Here is a 20880-nt window from a genome sequence, read left to right on the forward strand (position 1 = left end):
GTTTATTCTCCTGCTGTACAAAATGAGGATAATACTACCCAACTTAGTTGGGAAAATAAAAACAGATAATCAGTGTTCAATGTCTAGCACGATGTTTAATAGTTGATATTTTACCCATTTTTTTTTCCTTTACCAAAACCCCAAAACCAAAGTGACTACGAGACCAGGGGTTTGTAAATTTTTTCCTGAAAGTGTCCAATAATAAATATTTTTCTCACTGCAAGGCACATGATCTCTCTTGCAACTGCTCAGCTCTGCCATTCTGGTGCTAAAGCAGCCAGGCAACAAGCAAACAAACGAGCATGTCATGTTCCAGCAGAACTTTATCTGTGAACACTGAATCGAATTTCATATAATTTTTATATGCCATAAAATATTATTCTCCTTTGGGTTTTTTCAACCATTTAAAAATGTAAAAACCATTCTTGCCCACAGGCCATAAAAAACCACCAGTAGGCTGGATCTGGCCAGCAGGCTGTCATTTGCAGATCCTGGTAAAACTGAAGTGCCCAGATTACATGCGGAATTTAGAATTCAAAATTCTGAAGAAGCTTCATATTTCATACTTTCCCGTGTCTTGTGAGAGTAGCTGGTTAACTCTCCTAGCCTTTACTTTCCTTTTTATAAAACTTGCCATTTATGTAACTTTTAAAGCATGCTGAAAACATTAAGTGGATAGAGTTTATTACCTGCCTTAAGTTACTCCATCACCTAAACTATGTAAACAAGGTTAAATGCCTTAAACACTGTCTATTAAATAGGAATGGTTATGCTACTAATCAATTATAGTACCAGTCACCATGTTCTGAAACATAAAATCATTTAAGCAGTTGGAAGGTTTACAACAGTCTTCAGGACATATTTGTGACTGTCCTCTTTGTGAAGCTACGTAGACAACGAAATTGTCTGCCAAGGAAAGTGGGCAGAAGACACAAGTGCTTGACATTTGAGAGGATCCTCCCGGCAGGCAGCACGAGGTACAGACTGGCTAACCTTGAAAGGGCTAGGGAAGCAGAGTGTATTTTTAAACTGCTGGGAGAGAAGCAAACGCTGCTCAGATGGCACATGACTGACCTGTTTTATGAAGCAAACATATTGTATTTCCAAGGTGGGGCCTTTTAGGAGTACACTCATGTACCTGCAGCAAGGATACAGGCCTACAGCATTTGTGGGAATAAAAGTAGCAAAATTGTAAAGTCTTCCAGTTTCTTCTCTCGGGACCATCGATCGTGAAGGAAAAGGCTTAGATTTTACTAGCAAGCCTACCTTTAGGGGTCTATTCTCTAGGTCAGTTAGACAATCCATAAAGGTTGTAGTTGTCAAAGTCCCTCCTGTCCCACTGACACGGGTATGAAAGAAAGGAGGTCTCACTGGGGCCAGGTATAAATGGCAGTCACCCTTCTAAGTCCCCACAAAAGGACACTTTCAGGGTGACTTGACTGGAAGAATGACTTCCTCTCCCCCCAAAAGAAGGCAACGTCCTACAAAAAGCTTTGGGGTAACTGTTCCATGGCCCCTTCCACATCTCAGGGGGTGGCTCTGGTGACCATGTGGTTCAACAGGTAACAATAAACCCTCTAGAGAGAAGAATCACAAACCAGGCCAACAAGCACCATACCCCTCAACCCACTCACACGTATAGCCCCAGATAACAGCTGCTTCAAAGAGGGTCCTTGCCAGAAACATAAATGAGACGGAAGAAGAGGAGAGACGGGAGCTCTCCACAGTTCCCCAGATTCAAATAGCAATCACTGTTCTGCAGCCTTCAGTTACCTCGAAATAAACCCCTTGTAAGCAGCCAGACCACAGAAGCTGTGGAGACGTGTGACCTGCCTTTCATACCCTTTTATGAAAGCATTTCCTCTCATCTGCTGACTGACTGCCTTTGGCCTGGAGGTTGTAAATGATAAATTCAGAGTGCGCTTTGGGCCACGGAATGAACGGTCACATTAACGCTGGAAAGAACCCCAACGAAAGTATTTTCCAGAGTCTTACTGTGTACACAGGATGAAGTAGATGTGAACAAAAGATTCCCGTTGGGATTGTTTTAATTTCAGGCAACTCCCTGAGCCACTGGTGGGAGCACAGGGACGAGATACCCAAGGCTTCACCACTTTCAGGTTTAAGATAAGACACATAACTGGATTTTTCTTTCACAAATGGAGCCAACCACAAGTCACAGATCCTGAGGTCCAGAGCTCCTTGAGCTTCTTTGTGGCACAAGCATAGAACTGGTATTTATTAAAGGACAGAAACAACAAAGTCTTACCCTTCCTCTTTTAGGAGAGCCTCAGTCCAACCATGACCGATGGATGTATTATTAGAAAAAAAAGTTAGTCCTCAAAGGTAAAAATGGTTCCAGGGTTAATGAGTGTGCATCTGATTTTATTAGAAAAATTTAATAGAAAAGGAATGTACATAAGGAATCACAATGATATACTAATTGTGAAAGGTTCTGGAATTCAATTTGCATGCAAGGCTTAAAAAGAAGTAAAATGAAAGAGATTTAGAACTCAAAGCATCTGAGTTCATCTCTGGGCTCTGCCATCTATGTTATGACTATGAGAAATTTACTTAATCTCAGTGACTTTCTGCTTTCTCTACAGATAAAGGTGGCTCATGCTTGTAATCTCACAACTTTAGGATGCCAAGGCGAGAGGATCACTTAAGGCCAGGAGTTTGAGACCAGCCTGGGCAACACAGCAAGACTGTATCTCTATGAAAATAAAAATAAATTTTAAAAAAAGGAGAATAATAAAAATACCTATAACTTCAGAGGGTTGGTGGAGTGAGACAACGAATTCCAAAAGTACTCTGTAAACAGCAAAGCACCCAGAGCAATATTATAACAGTCGTGCTATTAAGGCAAAATAATATTTTTTAAATGGTAAGAAAAAAAGGAAGGACTCTATCTAAAGGGTCAGTTCTGAGGAAGATGTTTCAAGTGCTAAAGCCAACAGTGTTCTTGACTTGGGTATACATAGCCCCTTCAAGCATGCATCATGTGCAATGGAAGTCTGCAACGAGGACTGGGAAACAAGCCAGCTAAGTCCCCAAAGAAGACCCCACAGTATAGTCAGCAGCCAGTCTAAGTCTGCACCAAAAGACAGTGGAAAAGAGAAAACAGTGATAGAAAACCCACGACAATGGCCATGAGTTGGTAGATCTACCCATCGTGAACTAAGCTTGGGGAGAAAAACCCACAAGGACTCAGGAGCCAGGTGAAAGCAGTGAACCAATACAGAGGTCACTGGGGGTCAATCTGGGGACTCTTTGGCTGCCATCATCTGCATGGGCTGCAAGCAGTGGTAGTGAAGCCATGCTAGAGAGGTCTCCCATGCAAGGAAGCTGTTCTTATCCCCCACATTACCTGATCCAGAGGGCAGGAACCAAGCCTCATTTGTCTTCCTGGAACTGTCTCTATCTATGAACTGACCTTACCCAGTTCTGTCATCACAGGGTGGACAATGCTAACCTTGGCTTCATCTGTAAGGCTCTCCTTAGAGCTTGCTCCAACTTGGGTATCCCTGGGAGCTAAGGATAACAGTGGCTAATGAGAACTGGACTCGGCACTTAGGTACTAGACAGCCAAAGAAGGGCAGGGCATAGGGGGAACCAGCCCATGACACACTGTGAAACAACCCACAGCTCATGTCAAAACCCACATCTAAACACACAAAACCTCACACTGAATGAATGATGCTCCAAAATACAAACAGGAGCCTGTGATAAACTCTCTTACCCTCAGCTTCAAATTCTCTTCCCCAGAGTGAAGTTCAGCTCATACACATACATTCATTGTGTGAAAAGAATTCAGTGTGACATACCTCAGAATCAGTAAAAAAGTTGTAAAGGAGGACATCATCAAATTCTAAGCCTTTTGCTTCATAAATTGTTAGCACAAGAGCTAAACCCAGCTCTTCTGGAATTTTCTCCTTTGCCGTTTCATTGGCCACAAGGATTACCTGCAGAAAAACCAAAGAACATCAAAGTCTACAGAGAAAAATCTGGTAAGGCTCGGTCTATTTCTATGGGAGGTAGATAATGTCTTTAAAGAGAAATGGCCAGCATAAACGTGGTGGGGCAGGCCAGGGGTAAGATTAAAACCCTTGGCCACTCGGCCATCTCCGGAACTCACCCATTGTGGGACAGGAACTATTTTGAATTCTACCTTGTGGAACAATTTAGCCTCTCAAAGCTTTTTTCAATTGCAAACTGCCTTTTATTTCAAAACGTAAAATCCCAAGCAGCTCACCTGGTGGGCTCCAAATTCAATGGGCTGAGTTTTCCTTTTATTCCCTCGTAGCAAAATTGCCAAGTCGCTTACACTGCAAGACTCCAGAACCGTTGGCTTCGGACCATCAAAGAGGCCAGTATCCCTTGGAAGGCGATCAAACGACTCTGGGAAATAGAACTGAAGTAAATCCACCACTCCAGAGGCCAGATTGAGGATTCCTGGAATAAAACAGAAAACACAAGGTGGATAATGAACAACATGACTGAGTGTTTTGGTTATTTGGGGTGGGGCACGTGTTTTTCTTGAGAAGCAGATGTGGCCCCTACAGTATGCATAATTGCAAGCCTGTGTCCAGTTTCCATTTGATTACCACTGCAGCCCTGAGCTCTCTGGGTACAATGGATAAAGGCAGAGACATGTTGCTGTGCTCACAGAGTTTTGTGGGATCTCATTCCCAGCCTATATTTATACTAGAGAAAATTACCTCAAAAAGAGTCAAGGCAAAAATGTAATATAAACAATGAGAGCTGTCAGAATGCTCACATAAGGGGCTGGTATAGACTTTGGTAAGAAAACCAGAATTACCTTGTCCTCTCCCATTGGTGCTTACAGAGCTGGCAGCACCATTACCATGGTAACAAGAGTGCTGCATGTCAGCTAAGGACAGCAGTCAAGGCCTCCCGCACCCTTCTCCACTAGGTTTATACCCAGTCGAGAGAGGATTACACTAAGAAGAAATGTCAGAGGAGGGGAGAGGATTTTCCAAAGAGCTTTATTCCTGGGTCCCATTTCTCTTCTAATACCTGAAGTGACATTAATAGTGACATTGACTGAATGCCTATCATACAGCAGGAACCTTTATAAAAGTCATCCCATTTAATCCTCACAGATGAGACAATTGCACTTTTACAAATAGGAACTCTGAGTTCTGAGCAGCTAACAAATACCTCCAAGTGACAGGATTTGAATATAGATCTTCCTGGTCTCTCCATTTTTGTTTTTTTTTTTAATGAACAACATTAAGAAAATGTTGAGACGGAGTTTCGCTCTTGTTACCCAGGCTGGAGTGCAATGGCACAATCTCGGCTCACCACAATCTCCGCCTCCTGGGTTCAGGCAATTCTCCTGCCTCAGCCTCCTGAGTAGCTGGGACTACAGGCACGTGCCACCATGCCCAGCTAATTTTTGTATTTTCAGCAGAGATGGGGTTTCACCATGTTGACCAGGATGGTCTCGATCTCTTGACCTCGTGATCCACCTGCCTCAGCCTCCCAAAGTGCTGGGATTATAAGTGCGAGCCACCACGCCCGGCCCATTATTCTTAGAGGCCACATGCCCTTTACGAATGCCGGATAGATATAATGATCTAGGTAGAAAGTCATGAAATGGACATATGTATTTCCACTGCCATTACCAAATAATGAAAGGAAAATCTGGCTATCCAATACCACTGTCATTAAAAGTATGCAATATAAAGGACTAAACCTAAGTGGAAACTGCTAAACCTAAGCAAATAAGCTTTCACTGTGGTTTCCTTCCCATTTGGAGTTAGTAGGGGCCAAAGATCTATCTTCATCAACAAGAGAATCAGAAAAGGGCAGAAAAATTGCTGTGGAATACACTTAAATGGCCTTCTAGGGAACTAGACAAGTAATTTTTGATATAACCATTAATCATACTCAAAGAATAAAAGATGCTTCAACCAAAGAAAGGAGTAAAACGCTGATACAGACTATACATGGACAAACCTTGAAGGCATGAAGCTGCGTGAAAGAAACCAGACACAAAAGGCCACATATTGTATGATCCGCTGATAGGAAATGTCCGCAATAGGCAAATCCATAGAAACAGAAAGGGGAGCTGTCACCGTGGAGTGGGAGGAGAAGACACAATGAGTAGTAACTACTGTGATTATGGGTTTTGGGGGAGGGTTAATTTCTGAAAATGTTCTGGAATTAGATGATGGTGATAGTTGCACAATCTCGTAAAGACATTAAACACTAAATTGCACACTTCAAACGGGTGCCTTTTATGCTATGTGAACCTCAATGAATGCACTAGAACTCCACATTACAAACATTCAGAATCTCAAGAACAGGCCAGATGTGGTAGCTCATGCCTGTAATCCCAGCACTTTGGAAGGCTGAGGTGGGTGGATCACCTGAGGTCAGGAGTGTTCAAGACCAGCCTGACCTACATGGCGAAACCCTGTCTCTACTAAAAATACAAAATTAGCTGGGCATGGTGAAAGGCGCCTGTAATCCCAGCTACTCGGGAGGCTGGGGCAGGAGAATCACTTAAACCCAGCAGGTGGAGGTTGCAGTGAGACAAGGTTGCGCCACTGCACTCCAGCCTGGGCGACAGAGCGAAACTCCATCTCAAAAAAAAAGAAATCTCGACAACATAACATTAGATAAAAATACTCAGTTGCAGAAAGGTATGTCCAGCATGATCCCATTGAAGTCTTTAAACATGTAAAATAATACTCCATATTGTCCACTGATATTTGTAGGCCAAAGAAGGTAAATTTGTTCGTATCTATAAACCATAAAGGAAATATCCTGGCATTGGTATCCTGTTATTTAAACTTGTGTGCCTCAGTTTCTCCTTTGTAAAATGGGACTGATGCTTCCCTTGCAGTGGTGTTATGAAGATTAAGCATGCGTACTAAACGTAAACTGTTTACCATTGTGCCTGGCACAGAGAGGGTACAAAACTAAGACACAAATTAAAAACACCTGAGTGGGGCTGGGCGCGGTGGTTCACACCTGCAATCCCAGTACTTTGGGAGGCTGAGGCAGGTGGATCATCTGAGGTCAGGAGTTTGAGACCAGCCTGGCCAAGATGGTGAAACCTCCATCTCTAATAACATAATACAAAAAAGAACCTTAGTTGGGTGTGGTGGTGGGTGCCTGTAATCCCAGCTACTTGGGAGGCTGAGGCAGGAGAATTGCTTCAACTTGGGAGACGGAGGTTGCCGTGAGCCGAAATCACACCACTGCACTCCAGCCTGGGCAACAGAGCAAGACTCTGTCTTTAAAAAAAACACACACACACACTGAGTGTGTGTTAACTTTCACTGCCTACCACCCTCGCTTTTTTTTTTTTTTTTTTTTTTTTTGCTTCTCTTTAGGAGAAAACCAGCTTCAAGAATTAATGACTTATATATTACTTTATATAAAATGAGCAGGTACTTCCAAAGTGCTTTAACAAAAGTTGTCAATCAGTTTAAATGTTCCCCCTGAAATGTATTCTTATTACGGCAAACTTCTTGAGATATAATTACTGAAAGGTCAGTTGCCACCCAACCACAGCTTAGATTATCAACTTAAGAAGGAGCAGTGGCCAAAATCGTACCATCTCTTGTCCATGAGCATATTTACTAACAAATTCCAAAACATTCCCCTTCCTTCTGCTGTAAAAACCCAGCAAGAGCTAGTCTGCAGCTTCAAAGGCAGCCCAAAGTCTGTGCCCGAGCACCCCCAGCTGGCAAGCCCAAGGCCTAGACTCACCTGAGTGGGACCTGTAATTCTGGTACAGCTGGTGGATCTTCTTGGGCTTCCGGACGGCACACTGCTTGTCGGCGGTGTTTTTGCTGGCATAGTGGAACAGAGAGCGCAGATCGCTGAAGCGGAAGGCCACGCCCTTCATGATGCTCTGCGCTGTGTCCCCTGTGAGGAACATAGCGTTGGGGTCATTGATGCATTTCATCAGCAGTGCCAGCTCTGCTTGAGTAAAGTCTTGAATCTCATCACCATAGAGCTCGTGGATGGACCATGGAAGCACCTTCAGCTTCGAGAGCCTCCGGGATATGTTGTACAGAACATCCTCTTCATCGAAATAACCTTTCTGGGACCTGATTTGCTGATACAGACAGAAGAGGCTGTAGATCTCACTCCGATCTTCCTTGAAATTGGGGGACCGCTTCCTCCCTAACTTCTTATATGCGTCTTCAGTGAGTCTCCCATAGGGACAGCTGAGGGCCTCAAAAGAGCCCTTTAGAAAAGATTTTATTTCTTTCCAAATCAGTGCGGGGTTGTAGGTGGTCTTCCCTTTGGTCATCTTGGGCCATATTTCATTTTTGAACACCTCAAATGTCACATACACCCGGGGGTCACTGTCACCTGTACGCATTTCCACAGCTCTGTCCTCCTCACTGTAGTCCCCATCCACCTCAGCCTCCTCCTCATCCTCTTGCCAGTTGGGGATGGTCGACTCTTCCTGTGTGGACCAGCCTATGATGGTTCTTTTCAAGCTTCCATCTTCGTTTCTCAGAAAAAACGGTTTGGGCAGAGACGCGTCAAGCAGGAGAAGCAGCTGCTTGGAAGTGACAAAGAGAGGAAAGTTCTCATCCTTCAGGTCCTGGAGTTTGTGAATGTTGGGGTCCAGCGGTTTATAATGACTGGTGGCCTTGGTGGACTTGGAAAGCTCAATGAAATTCCTTTGTACCTCCTGGCACAGGACGTGGTTCTTGGTCACAAAGATCTGATGGAGATGCTCCAGCTGGTGGGGATCTTCTGGTGCACATGCTTCTGTGGCTTGGTCGTCCCCTGCTGGGTCCACACGGGCCCCCCCTGTGCAGGCTTCATGCTCCTGCTCATCTATGCTGTCAACTGTTTCCACTTCGATAGAACCTTCCTCTTCTTCGTCCTCTTCCTCCTCCTCTTCCTCCCCACCTGGACCCTCTTTTCCCGGTTCCACTTCCAACCTTCTCTTCAGCCACATCTGTTTGGCCAGCAACGGGCTCCCTGCCTGCTCAGCTTTTTCCCAGTAAACGTGGAATTTCTTCCACAATCTGTACAAGCAGCAGGTGGTCTTCCCCGTGCCACTTCGCCCAATAAGGATGATGGGCTCCAGTGGCCTGGGGTTGAGGTCGATCACCGCGTACTCAAGCTCACCCACCCGGAAGGGGTACTCCACTGTGGCTGTCGTGTCATTCAGGATGTTAAAGGCCATGTTGGTGCTGAAGCTGTGGAACTTCATGATGTTATATTCTGTCTCCACTGCACTGGCTGGGGGAAAGTACTCAGGATTGACATGCTCCTTGCCCTTCTCGGCCTCCGTGTCCTCCACATAGCAGCGAGGTATACGCTTTTGAACTTTCATGTTAGCTGACACTTGGGCTTTATTGATACCCTTCAGCTTCTTCCTCAGGACACAGGACAAGCCCCGGTTGTAGGCACTGCAGATGGCCTTGATGGAATCGGCCAGTTTACCATGATCTAAGACAATGTCCCAAATCCGGATGATTTCCGTGTAGATCCGCCCTGATTTCTCCATGGCACACGTGTTCTGCTCCGTGGCAATGATCTTCTCAGGGCTCTCACTGCATCGAGGGGAGAAGTCAATGGCAAGCTCCCACAGCATTCGGGCTCCTTTGTCCAGCTTGGCCTCGAAGAGCTGGATGCTTCCTTTCAGGTGCTTCAGTCGCTTCTGCAGGCCGTGGGTCCACTCGCCATTCCCTAGCTGCTGGATGGCAAGGATGACTTTCTTCTTGATGACCTTAGACATGACCTTACTAGACAGCTTCTTCAGGATTTCTGAAGTGCACTCAATCTCCCAGGTCATGTTATCAAAGTCCTGGAGGCAGGCCTCAATCTCCTGCGCACTCCAGTCATCCTGATCGTCACTGCCCTCCTTCCCTTTGTTACCAGCAGGCACAAGCTGCAAGGCCTCAAGGCCCACCTGAGCATGTCCTTCCCCCACCTCACTACAGTCAGGGGCCCCTGCACCCAGGGTCAGCTGGAGCTCATCTTTCTTTCCTTCCTTGCCAGTTACTGCCTCCAGAGGCTCAGAGCTCTGAGGACAGTCTTCCGCGAGAGATGGATCCACTTCAACCTGCTGAATCAAATCTGTGATGTCCTGCATAAGGCGGTCTCTCAGAGAGCGTGTCCTGAGAGCTCCAGGCTCTCCCCTGGTCACCTGGGTGTCTGGGAGAGTCTCCCAGCTGTCAGGGACTGCACCTCCTTCAGACAGGGTTCTGGCAGTGGTACCACATGGCAGTGACTTGAATGAACCCTGGGACTTGGGCTGGGATGTGTGACCAGGGCCAGTGGACCTTGAGGGCTTCCCCAAGTGGGTAGCAGAGTCCTGCCGGCTCCTCCGCCTGTTCTCCATGAGAGCTTTGTTCCAGGCCAAGAGCAGAGAGTCGTTCTTCTTGATCCGGTGCCGTGCATCTTTGCCCTCTTTGTTCTTCAGGTTGAAGTTGATGTCAAACTTCACGAGCAGGTCTAACAGCTTCTTCACGCGCTTTAGCATGCCCTTCTGGAAGAGGATGTGCATCAGCGTGTTCCCGTTGCCGTCCTGGATGTTGGGGTTGAGGTAGTTGAATTCGGTGGGGTTGGACCAAAACAGATCCAACAGATGGTTGAGGAAGCTGAAACCAATGTCAGCTGAAAGACACAAGCAAAACCCTGTGAGCACCAAGCCACTCTTCTCAGGGGACAGCAGACCCTGGGATTTGAGAGTGATGCCAGTCAGGGGCATCTCAGAACACTGAACTCCCCCAAATTATCTGACATCCATTAAAGAACTCAGGCTCTCAACCAACAGTGATTTATTCCCCAAGGGACATTTGGTAACGTCTAGAGACATTTTTTATTGTCACAACCAGGAGAGTGTCACTGACAACTAATAGGTGGAGGTCAGGGATGATGCTAAATATCCTCCAACGCAAAGGACAGTGTCTCACAACAAAGAATTACCCAGCCCAAATGATTCTAGCAAGATCCTTCATACGAGGACCCTTGAAAATGGTACAAATAAATGGAAAGTACTTTTCAGCTACCAACAGGCAACTCTGGAACTTAAGAATCCTCCATCAACCCACCATGACTGTCACTTCTTCCCATCATGCTAGAGGAGTGAGGGGCTGGGTGACTTGGACAGGCCTGGCCAAGAAAAGGGGTTTTCTTTAGCTCTCTAATTTTCACAAAAGGAAAGACCAGAAAACATAGCATCAGTTCTAATATCCAGCCGCTTCCTCCTCAAGGAAAAGGCTGCTTAAAAACCAAGGGCTTACCTTTGATCTCTAGAAAGATGTGGAGTGCCGCATGCAAAGGCGTATCACCTTCCATGAGAGAAATAGCACGGGGGTCTGCGCCCTTGGTCAAGAGAAGGAAAGCCAATTCGAAGTCCTCATGTTTCAGGCACATGACAAGTGGCTTCTCCTGGCTCTCCTGAAGACCATCGGGCAAGGCTGGGAGGGGGCAGAAGGAAGGGCAATGTGAGCAAGCACAGCCTGGCTCACCTGATGAGAGAGGGACCGCTTCCATTAGTTATTCAGTGGCAAGGGAGGAGCTAACATTTACGTAACTTCCAAGATCCTCCTACCAGAACCCATTCTGCAAGGCAAAGGCCTCCCCCAGCAGCCCCGCCCCTGCCTCCTCTCCACCTCCCCACCACAGGAGCACAGTTCCCACCATTGCCACTGTCCTCGCATGAGAACTGAAACCTAACACCCGGTTATTTCAGGTAACACCGCACCTGAGACAGTCTGTGAGAGGACACTTTCTACATCCCTTGCTTTTTTTTTTTTTTTTAATTATAATTATACTTTAAGTTCTGGGATACATGTGCAGAACGTGCAGATTTGTTACATAGGTATACATGTGCCATGGTGGTTTGCTGCACCCATCAACCTGTCACCTACATTAGGTATTTCTCCTAATGCTATCCCTGCCCTGGTCGCCCACCCCCCGACAGGCCCCGGTGTGTGATGTTCCCCCTCCTGTGTCCACATGTTCTCACTGTTCAACTCCCACTTAAGGGTGAGAACATGCCACATCACTTGCTTCTGAGCTCTTATTCTCAACTGCCATCTTCCCTGACATCTCTCCACCCCAAATCACCTTCTTTTTAGCTCAGTCCACACAGCCTCTCTGCATGGAAGTTCCCCAGCCTCCACCAGAAGGCAGACCCCACACTGTGGATCTGCAGTCTCCTGCACACGCTTCCAGCAGCTGCACACTCACCTCTGCAGACTTGGTTCCTAGCACCTGATCCTGAGACGTGCTCTAAAAGTGCTTGCTGAATCAAGGAATCAAACAGGAATTCCATGAAAGCCGTGGTTTCCAGACAAAGAAAGTCACACTCCACTTAAGGAAGGAGTTTAAAGAAATAAATTGCAGAAGCGACCCCATCTATCTCCTGAAAGCTGTGGATGGAGCCAACACCTAAAGGCTTTGCACGTGTGTGGCACTTTGAGGGCTAAGAATCAATGTGCTATTGATAACACATAATGTCTCGTGTGTTATTGTTATATCTCACATATTATGTGTTATTGATAACATATCATCTCTTTTCCCATGAAAGACATTGCCTCTTATAGCACAAAACAAGCAGAATACTACATAGCCAAGGTACTCTTCTAAAAGCCTGCACACATTAACTCATTTAATATTCAAAACAGCCCTAAGAAAGGGGGCCTATTTATTCCCATTTTACCAATGAGGAGATGAATATATAAACAGCCTGCCCAAGGCCACACAGTTAGTAGTGGCATTACTGGGGCTGTGAGGGACAGGGGTGGGAGGATTTTGGTGTTTCTAAATCAGTTTGGAAATAAAACCCAATTCAGCAAGATGTCTCCACACTCCAGACACACACCCAGCCATGTGTGATAGTTCTGATTAAAGCAGCAGATGCTTCCACCCACAATTACTTGACCGTTTCTTTAAAAACAAGCATCTCGAATTCCAATCAGTTGATCAGAAAAGAATGTTACAGAAGTGGAAAAGGATCCACACAGCGTATCCACTGCAAGTCAAAGTCTAGCCAGAGGTCAGGAGGAAATGACTGCTGTGGGCCAAACCAGAGCCAAGGACCCTCCACACACCTGATGTTTCTCATAGAAGAGAAAGAGAAAGCTAGTAACTGGAATTCACAAAAGTGCAAAGTTCCTCAAGGGCAACTCACTTACAGGGCAGTAACCTCCATTACTGTTTCAAAACAAGAATACACAGGGGAGACAATGAGGATGAACTTCGTGGTGCCTCCAAAAGCAAGGGACAGGCAGGCAGTGGCCTGGAGTCCACCATGTGGAGAATGTGGACAAGTCTCCAACGCTCAGCATCCAGTCACTCTCACCTCCACTGTCTATCAGGCAGCCCAGAAGCTGTGTCTTCCGCTGGTCCCAGGTGCTGAGGTGAGGGATGATGGTACAGATGTCAAGGTCTGAGAAGTTGCAGTCTTTGATGAGGCAATCTCCAAGTGGCGGCTCTCCACTTACTTTGCGGGTCAGCAGCAGAAGTATCTCAGGCCATTTCTGTTTTTCCAATAAGAATTTGAAGAAGGTGCTGGCACAGTCTTGATTAATGTCACAGACCAGGTCAGGAGGAATTTCTTTCAAAAATAAGAGTAAAAACACATTCCAAAAATGTTCATGATTCTTCTTCTTTCCCCAACCACAACTCAACATCTATATATAATTAACATGGATCACAGGTCAGTCCTTTTAAGTACTGGGGATACCACAAACAAGTAATTAATTATTTGGGGCATGTTGCTTAACCACTCGTGAACATCAACGTAAGCAATGACCTTGAGACTTCATGGGAAGATTAGAAATACCCTCTGAAGAATATAGGGCCTAGCCCAGGAGACAGAAGAATGATGACTGTGTCTTAAATCAGAATACTCGAATTCAGAGTATTCTACTGAGATCAAAAGGGCAAAAGCCTGACTTGAATTATGCGTGATATTAAGAGTGTCCTCTCCCAATAAACACTGAAATACAGAGAGATCCTATAGAACAATTAAAAAGTCAAGAGCTGTAAGGTAACCATGAAAGGATGGTTTATCCCTCAGTTCTTAATTTTTTATCATGATAAATAAATGTTTCCATCTGATCTTTAGATGTCTAGAGACAGAATAAGGGTTATCACTCTTCATACTGCTGATGAATCTTCAGAGTGGAAAACATTTTAAACAGATCTTCAGCAAGTAGATGGCCAGATTTAGCAAATAAAAACATAAGATGCCAGTTAAATTTGAATTTTAGATGAACAACAAGTAAATTTTTGTGTAAGTATATACATGCAATATTTGGGGACATATTTATACTAAAAAATTATTCATTGCCTATCTGAAATTTAAATTCAACAGGGCATTCTGTATTTTGTCTGGCAACCCTACCAGTAAGAAAGCATGCAGGAAGAGCAGAAGGGGGAAAAAATCAAGGATTACCTAAATAAGAGCAACCTGATTTGCATTTGCTAGCTCTTGCTTCCCATCTTTCTCCAAGTTTTCTAAAATGAATATTCATTTTAATATTTAAAATGTTCATTTTAAAATAAGAAGAAATTAAATATAGGCTAGTCTATCATCTTATTTTAACAGGAATCAGAATAAAAGTGTAAAAGGCAAACTACTTAAATAGGCATTTGCAATTTTTGTCCCCCAGAATCTATTTGCTCACCTTCTGGAACAGCCTCCTCCCACCTTCCGGCACTCTCCGTTGACGTAGGGACGGGAGAGAGTAGCATGTGATCTGGGCCTAAGCCAATCAAGCATCTCCATCCTTCTGATCACAGTTAGGAATGGAGGTACACACTGTGATCAAAAGTGAGGCCCAGGACATTTGTTCAAACCACTGGGAGAGAAGCAGAGGGGTCCACAAGTCCAGAAATGTGGGACAAGTCAGAGATTAGAGACCCCAATCTCATCTCCACAGAGTCTGAGATGGTAGCCGACCGGCAGACAGCTGAGTTGAAAGACAGGAGACAATGGGTCCTAGTGACTTTGGTGAGCTCCCTGAAGCCAGCCTGGCATTTTTATTATGAGAGCCCAAAAAGTCACTTTTTTGCCAATTTTTAGCCCATTTGAGGGAAGGGAGATTTTCAATAGGAAGAGCTATAAATATCCTCCCCTATGGCCAGTTATGGATAAAAAGCAGAGGAAAAAAGGAAAAGTGAAGACAGAAAAAAAGTCAAAAGGGTTGGGTGGATTAGAGACCCACTCACCTCTGGAAGACGGCTAAGGGAGGGACCTTCAAGAAAGGTACAGAGAGTAAGGAGTTAAGAGGAAAAAGGAAAGTAACCAGGCCCAAGTGAGAGAGAGCAAAATCCACGCCAACACACACAACACCCTCCAGAGGAACAAAGAAGGCCCAGGAACACAGGCCCTAAGACACAAAGGACGTTGGAGAAGCACATTCCCATCGCATGGGCGCTTATGAGATTTTTACCAAATCCAATTAAATAAGATTTTATCTCCACAACCCTAAGTATAAATGAAGACAGTCTTTATGGGTCATAGAGCAAATGGCGTTAAGTCCAAACACCCAAGGCTCCCTAGATGTGGTTCGTACAGCATGCCTACATGTAATAGAAAGCGGCCCCATCCTAGAGTGTGTGTAACAGGTATGCTGGTTATCTTTGACTCACTGATACCCAAGCAAGAAAGGCTGACAACCCAACCTCATCCCAGCCCTTCCCAACAGCTAACAAGTACCAGCATTTTATGTGCAGGACACTAGAATAAGTGTCCCACATCCATCATCTCATGAGGTTATTTCCCTAGCCAAGGCAAGGGATGAAGAAACTGAAGCTTAAAGAGGTTAAGTATTCGGCCTAAGGTCACAAATCTGGTACTCGAATGCTAAACTCCAAGCCTTAAATACAATTATCTGCTGCATACCCTGAGTTTTTTGGGCTTCTCTGGCCATGCCTTCCTGCACACTTTGTAAAGTTGGGACAAGTCAGCCTTACAAATTGTCAGTTTTAAAAATACTAAATTTTATCTACTTAAAATTTCTAGAATCTTCCCAAATTATTAAAATTTTTGTTATCTAAAGTTCTTTTCAGGAAGTTTCCTGATTTCCCCCTAATGAAAAAGAACACTCTCTTCTACAATAACTTGATATACTCCAACATTAGCCAGTATCTACAGAAGACAGAAACAGCTATAGTACTTCTTAAATGACTGTGTATGCAAAGAGAAATTCTAGAAGGACCCATAAAAAGCTGGTAACAGGTTGTTCCTGGGGATAGGATTTAGGGGTTGAAGTTCAGGGATATGTAATAGATTTTATACCAAAGAATTCTCTTTGCTATCCGAATGTTTTACCTGTAGATACATTACCTTTTTTTTTTTTGAGATGGCGTGTCGCTCTTGTTACCCAGGCTGGAGTGCAATGGCGCGATCTCGGCTCACCGCAACCTCCGCCTCCTGGGTTCAGGCAATTCTCCTGCCTCAGCCTCCTGAGTAGCTGGGATTACAGGCACACGCCACCATGCCAGCTAATTTTTTGTATTTTTAGTAGAGACGGGGTTTCACCATGTTGACCAGGATGGTCTCGATCTCTTGACCTCATGATCCACCCGCCTCAGCCTCCCAAAGTGCTGGGATTACAGGCTTGAGCCACAGTGCCCGGCTACATTACCTTTTTTTTTAAAAAAATTAATTTTTGAAAAGATACTAGAAAAGAATTTTAATGAACATAAATCATCTTTAACATAATTGAACGCTGTGGAGGAAATTACCTTGGAGAGTAGAAAGGAGGCGCAAGAACCTCTGAACTACTTCCTGCTTCAGAAAGTTTTTATGCAATAACCGGTTTCCTGAGTTCGCACACTTCACCAGCTGCTCCAAGACCTTCCTGAAAATGTCGTTTTCACTAGTGGGTCCATCACCATTGCTGAATCCTACAAAATAGCACCAGGTGATGCTTCTGAATATAGAAATTGCAGCTGTTACAGATTGCAAAAATAACCACAATTTCCAACCCTCCACATATTCACATGCTGTGCAATATGACTTTGCTGCTCCTCCCATCAAGAAGTGGAGCCTCTTTCCCCTCCACCCTCCCCTTACTCTGGCCTGGCTTCAGGATTTGCTATGACCAATAGAAGGCAGTAGATGTGATTTTTTTTTTTTTGAGACAGAGTCTCACTCCATCACCAGGCAGCAGGCTGGCATGCAGTGGCACAACCTCGGCTCACTGCAACCTCCACCTCCTGGGTTCAAGCAATTCTCCTGCCTCAGCCTCCCGAGTAGCTGAGACTACAGGCGCGCACCACCACGCCCAGCTAATTTTTTTGTATTTTTAGTAGAGATGGGGTTTCACCATGTTGGCCAGGATGGTCTCAATCTCTTGACCTCATGATCCACCTGCCTTGGCCTCCCAAAGCGTTGGGATTACAGGCGTGAGCCATCACGCCTGGCCCAGTAGATGTGATTTTTGTGCCAGTTCTGAGCCTGAGCCTCAAGAAACCCTGGATACTTCTGCTGACTCTCTTGAGACTCTGGCCTCCATCATGTAAACAAGTCAGGCTAGCCTGCTGAGAGATAAGAGACAACATAGAACAGGGAGGATCAGCCTAGTCATCCGCACTGAGGCCCTGCAGATGTGAAAGAACCCAGCCAACATTGCCAAAGACTGCAGACACTTGAAGAAGTTCAAGTAAGGCCGTAGGAACAGCCCAGACTATAGTGCTGACCCATAGAATCAGGAGGTAAACAAATGCGTGTTGTTTTAAGCCACTAAATTTGGAGTATTTTGTTATGCAGCAACAGATAACTGATATAACAATTCAGGGAGTGACAGAAGGAAGAGGGCTTAGCGCGATGGCAACATCCAACTACATGTGAGCCACCCAACTTTTATGTCTTGTTTGCAAATAGAAAAGGCCAAGTAAGAAGCCATCTCTCCGGCCAAGAAAGGAAAAAACAGTATCTTTTTCATTCAGCTTATTTGATAAAGTAGTCATGATGAGAAAACACCTACCGGCTGGGAGCAGAGACTCATACCTGTAATGTCAGCACTTTGGGAGGCTGAAACGGGTGGATTGCTTAAGCTCAGGAGTTCAAGACCAGCTTGAGCAACATGGCAAAACCCCATCTCTAAAAAACATGTGTGTGTGTGTGTGTGTGTGTGTGTGTGTTTATATATACACATATACATATATACACACACATATACATATATTTTAAAAACACAAAAATTAGCCAGGTGAAATGGCACATGCCTTTGGTCCTAGCTACTCAGGAGGCTGAAGCAGAAGGATCACCTGAGCCCAGAAGGTTGAGGCTGCACTGAGCAATGATTACACCCTTGCGCTCCAGCCTGGGCAACAGAACAAGACCCTGTGTCCAAAAAAGTGGGAGAGAAAGAAAGGGAGGGAGAGGAAGAAAGAAAATAGTCACTGGTGAAATATTGGGGAAAAGGACAAACTTTTTTATTAGGTATCAAAAAATATTTTTAATTAAAATGGAATCTTACTGAACAGATAAGGGAGCAGAATTGGACATTTATTTTCACATTAAATGAAAAGAGCCTGGCCCAGAGTAACATTAGCCTGGTTGTGAAGAGATGAATGAATGGCCAATGTCATGTTCTACCAGAGTGGGAATACTTTACAAGAGACAGACTATCTGAAAATGGGAAAAAAGTTGAAAGCATCCTTCAGTCAGTTCCCCAGCAGCAGTCAATAGATTCGCATGCAAGTAGTTTACTAAGGAGGAAGACCAGTAGGGGAGTGGGGGAAGCAGAGTAAGGGTGAGAGAGGAAGCCAAGCCCAGGTATGCACTCAGGCAAAGTCCCACAGAGGACGGCCTTGGCCTTATCCCACAGGAAAGTTCTGGAGCGTGTCACACTTCAGAGTTGTCCCCATGCAAGGCAAAGGAAATGGGCTCTCATATTCTCGCACCTATTTATCAGTCTACTAGCTACAGGCTGCATCTACTAGCTACAGGCTGCCTTGGAACAATATAAATTCCCAGACATTTCTGGTTTAAAAAAGCATGAACAAAACACAGGCTCTGTAAGCCCAAAGATACTCCCCTAAAAACAAGCATTGGGTGCTGGCTTTTCAAACTGCACACACACCAGTGTCAGGGGGCACTCAGAAATGGTAAAAGGGATTCCAGGGGATCCAGGCAGAACTCCAACATCTGCTACGCCTTCTGACACACGTCTGAATCACATTTCAGTAAATCAAGCCAGAACACCAGAAACATACACACATCCACTTCTGGGGCAAATGCTCACTGCCCCCTAATCAAGAGATGTTCAGGTGCCAGGCAGAAGGAGAATCCACTACAGCACCATCCTCCAGAGAACAAAAACGATAACCATTTGGCAGAGAAAGTCCACATCACCTTGCTGGAAGCTCACTGAGGCAGAAAACGTGTGTAGTAAAGCAATATCTGGCTAGCATCCCTGGACTCTGCCCTGCCATCTTTAGCCTAAAATACCTATGAAGACATAAAAAACAATAAAAATTCACAGTACAGAAAAAAAAAATCAGACCTCTGGTAAAAGAGAAACTTCCTTCACTATCAAGCTGATGGAAACTTGCTGCTTGTCTGTCTGATAAAAGCTTTGCAGAAACATTATTCTTCCTCCAGGAAAATAAGTTTAGTAAAAAACTCATATGAAAATGAACAGAAACACACTAAGATCAACAAAAGAGACAATTAGATGCAGCTGCATAATAGATACATGATTACATGGTTCCGACTTGTTAAGAAGGCAGTTATAGATGAGCAAAAGATTCAAACATCAGGAAAGAAATCAGAGAATGATACAGATGGAAACTTGCTAAATACTGCCAAATGGTATCCTGGGTAGGAGGGCTGTGGGTGACTTGTTTACTTCACTGATCTTTTCTGATTTTGTTTCTAAATTTCCTATAAGCGTAAAAAGAATCAAAGGAAACATCAGGAAACAAAGTTCCTTATGCATTATAATCAAGAGTTCTGAAAAAGATGACTATGTAAGCACTGAACAACAAAAGACTGAATAAAAATGTGCTAACATGTAATCACAATAAATTTGTTTTTATATAAAACCATACTTTTACAAATTTCCAACAATGACCACATTTAGCAAATACAGCAGGTCCTCCAATAACATTTCCTTCAACAGAGTTTCATTATAACATCAATGAGAAAATAAACTGAGTCCCTGCTAGGGCGAATGTGTGGAGCGGACACGTTCTTCCCATGTTTGCACGGATTTTCTCTAAATACTCCGGCTTTCCTCCCATACCCCAAAGATGTCCACGACAAGTGAACTGGCATGTCTCAGTTGTCCCAGTCTGAGTGAGTGTGGATATGGGAGTGAGCCCTGCAACTGAATGGCATCCTGTCAAGGGCTGGCTCCCACCTGGCTCCCTGAGCTGCCAAAATAAACTGGCCACCTGCAACCCTGAACTGGAATAACTGAGTAAATACCTTACCCAGTTATTAGCTTTTCTTAAATGTATGTATGGCTCATATTTATTTCCATGTTTAATATTAGAGGTGTTTTGATCTTTATTTAGAAGTTTGCTAATGCTTTTGTGGCCAAAAATATGCCCCAGGAACTTAACTCCTGTTAACGACTAACCTAAGGTAAACCTGGTTTCGTTATACATTTTGCTTAAAGTCAGTTTCCAAGAACCTGTCGATAACATTAAGAGAAGACTTACTGTGTATATATGCAGATTTGAAATTAAAAATTAAAATGCTCTTCTGAAGTTGGAACCATAGTCAGAAGTAATATAAAGTAAAATAAATTACTCCAAAAAGAGATTTCATTTTTGTCCAAAATCTTTTTATAAGGTTTAAAAAGCAAAACTGTTAGGTTTTACTACACATATTTATGTTAAATTTACATTCTCATTGCATTTCTATAAAAGAGAATATAAATATATAACTAG

The 20880-nt window shown here is 44.3% G+C and overlaps 1 protein-coding gene across 4 annotated transcripts in view; it reads right to left on the minus strand.

Moving 5' to 3' along the window:
• TRANK1 (tetratricopeptide repeat and ankyrin repeat containing 1) overlaps nucleotides 1-20880 on the minus strand; it is a 127083-nt gene that overhangs the window by 20663 nt on the left and 85540 nt on the right. For all 4 annotated transcript variants that reach the window (XM_039461848.2, XM_039461849.2, XM_074406001.1 and 1 more), the window contains 6 exons: nucleotides 16720-16881; nucleotides 13325-13579; nucleotides 11259-11435; nucleotides 7750-10629; nucleotides 4256-4455; nucleotides 3828-3965 (listed from right to left, as the gene is read on the minus strand). In XM_039461848.2, coding sequence (XP_039317782.2) covers nucleotides 3828-3965; nucleotides 4256-4455; nucleotides 7750-10629; nucleotides 11259-11435; nucleotides 13325-13579; nucleotides 16720-16881 — 3812 coding nt within the window. The remainder of the gene's footprint in view (nucleotides 1-3827; nucleotides 3966-4255; nucleotides 4456-7749; nucleotides 10630-11258; nucleotides 11436-13324; nucleotides 13580-16719; nucleotides 16882-20880) is intronic.

This window comes from Saimiri boliviensis, chromosome 9 (genome assembly GCF_048565385.1).
Source record: "Saimiri boliviensis isolate mSaiBol1 chromosome 9, mSaiBol1.pri, whole genome shotgun sequence".
Taxonomy (NCBI): Eukaryota; Metazoa; Chordata; class Mammalia; order Primates; family Cebidae; genus Saimiri; species Saimiri boliviensis.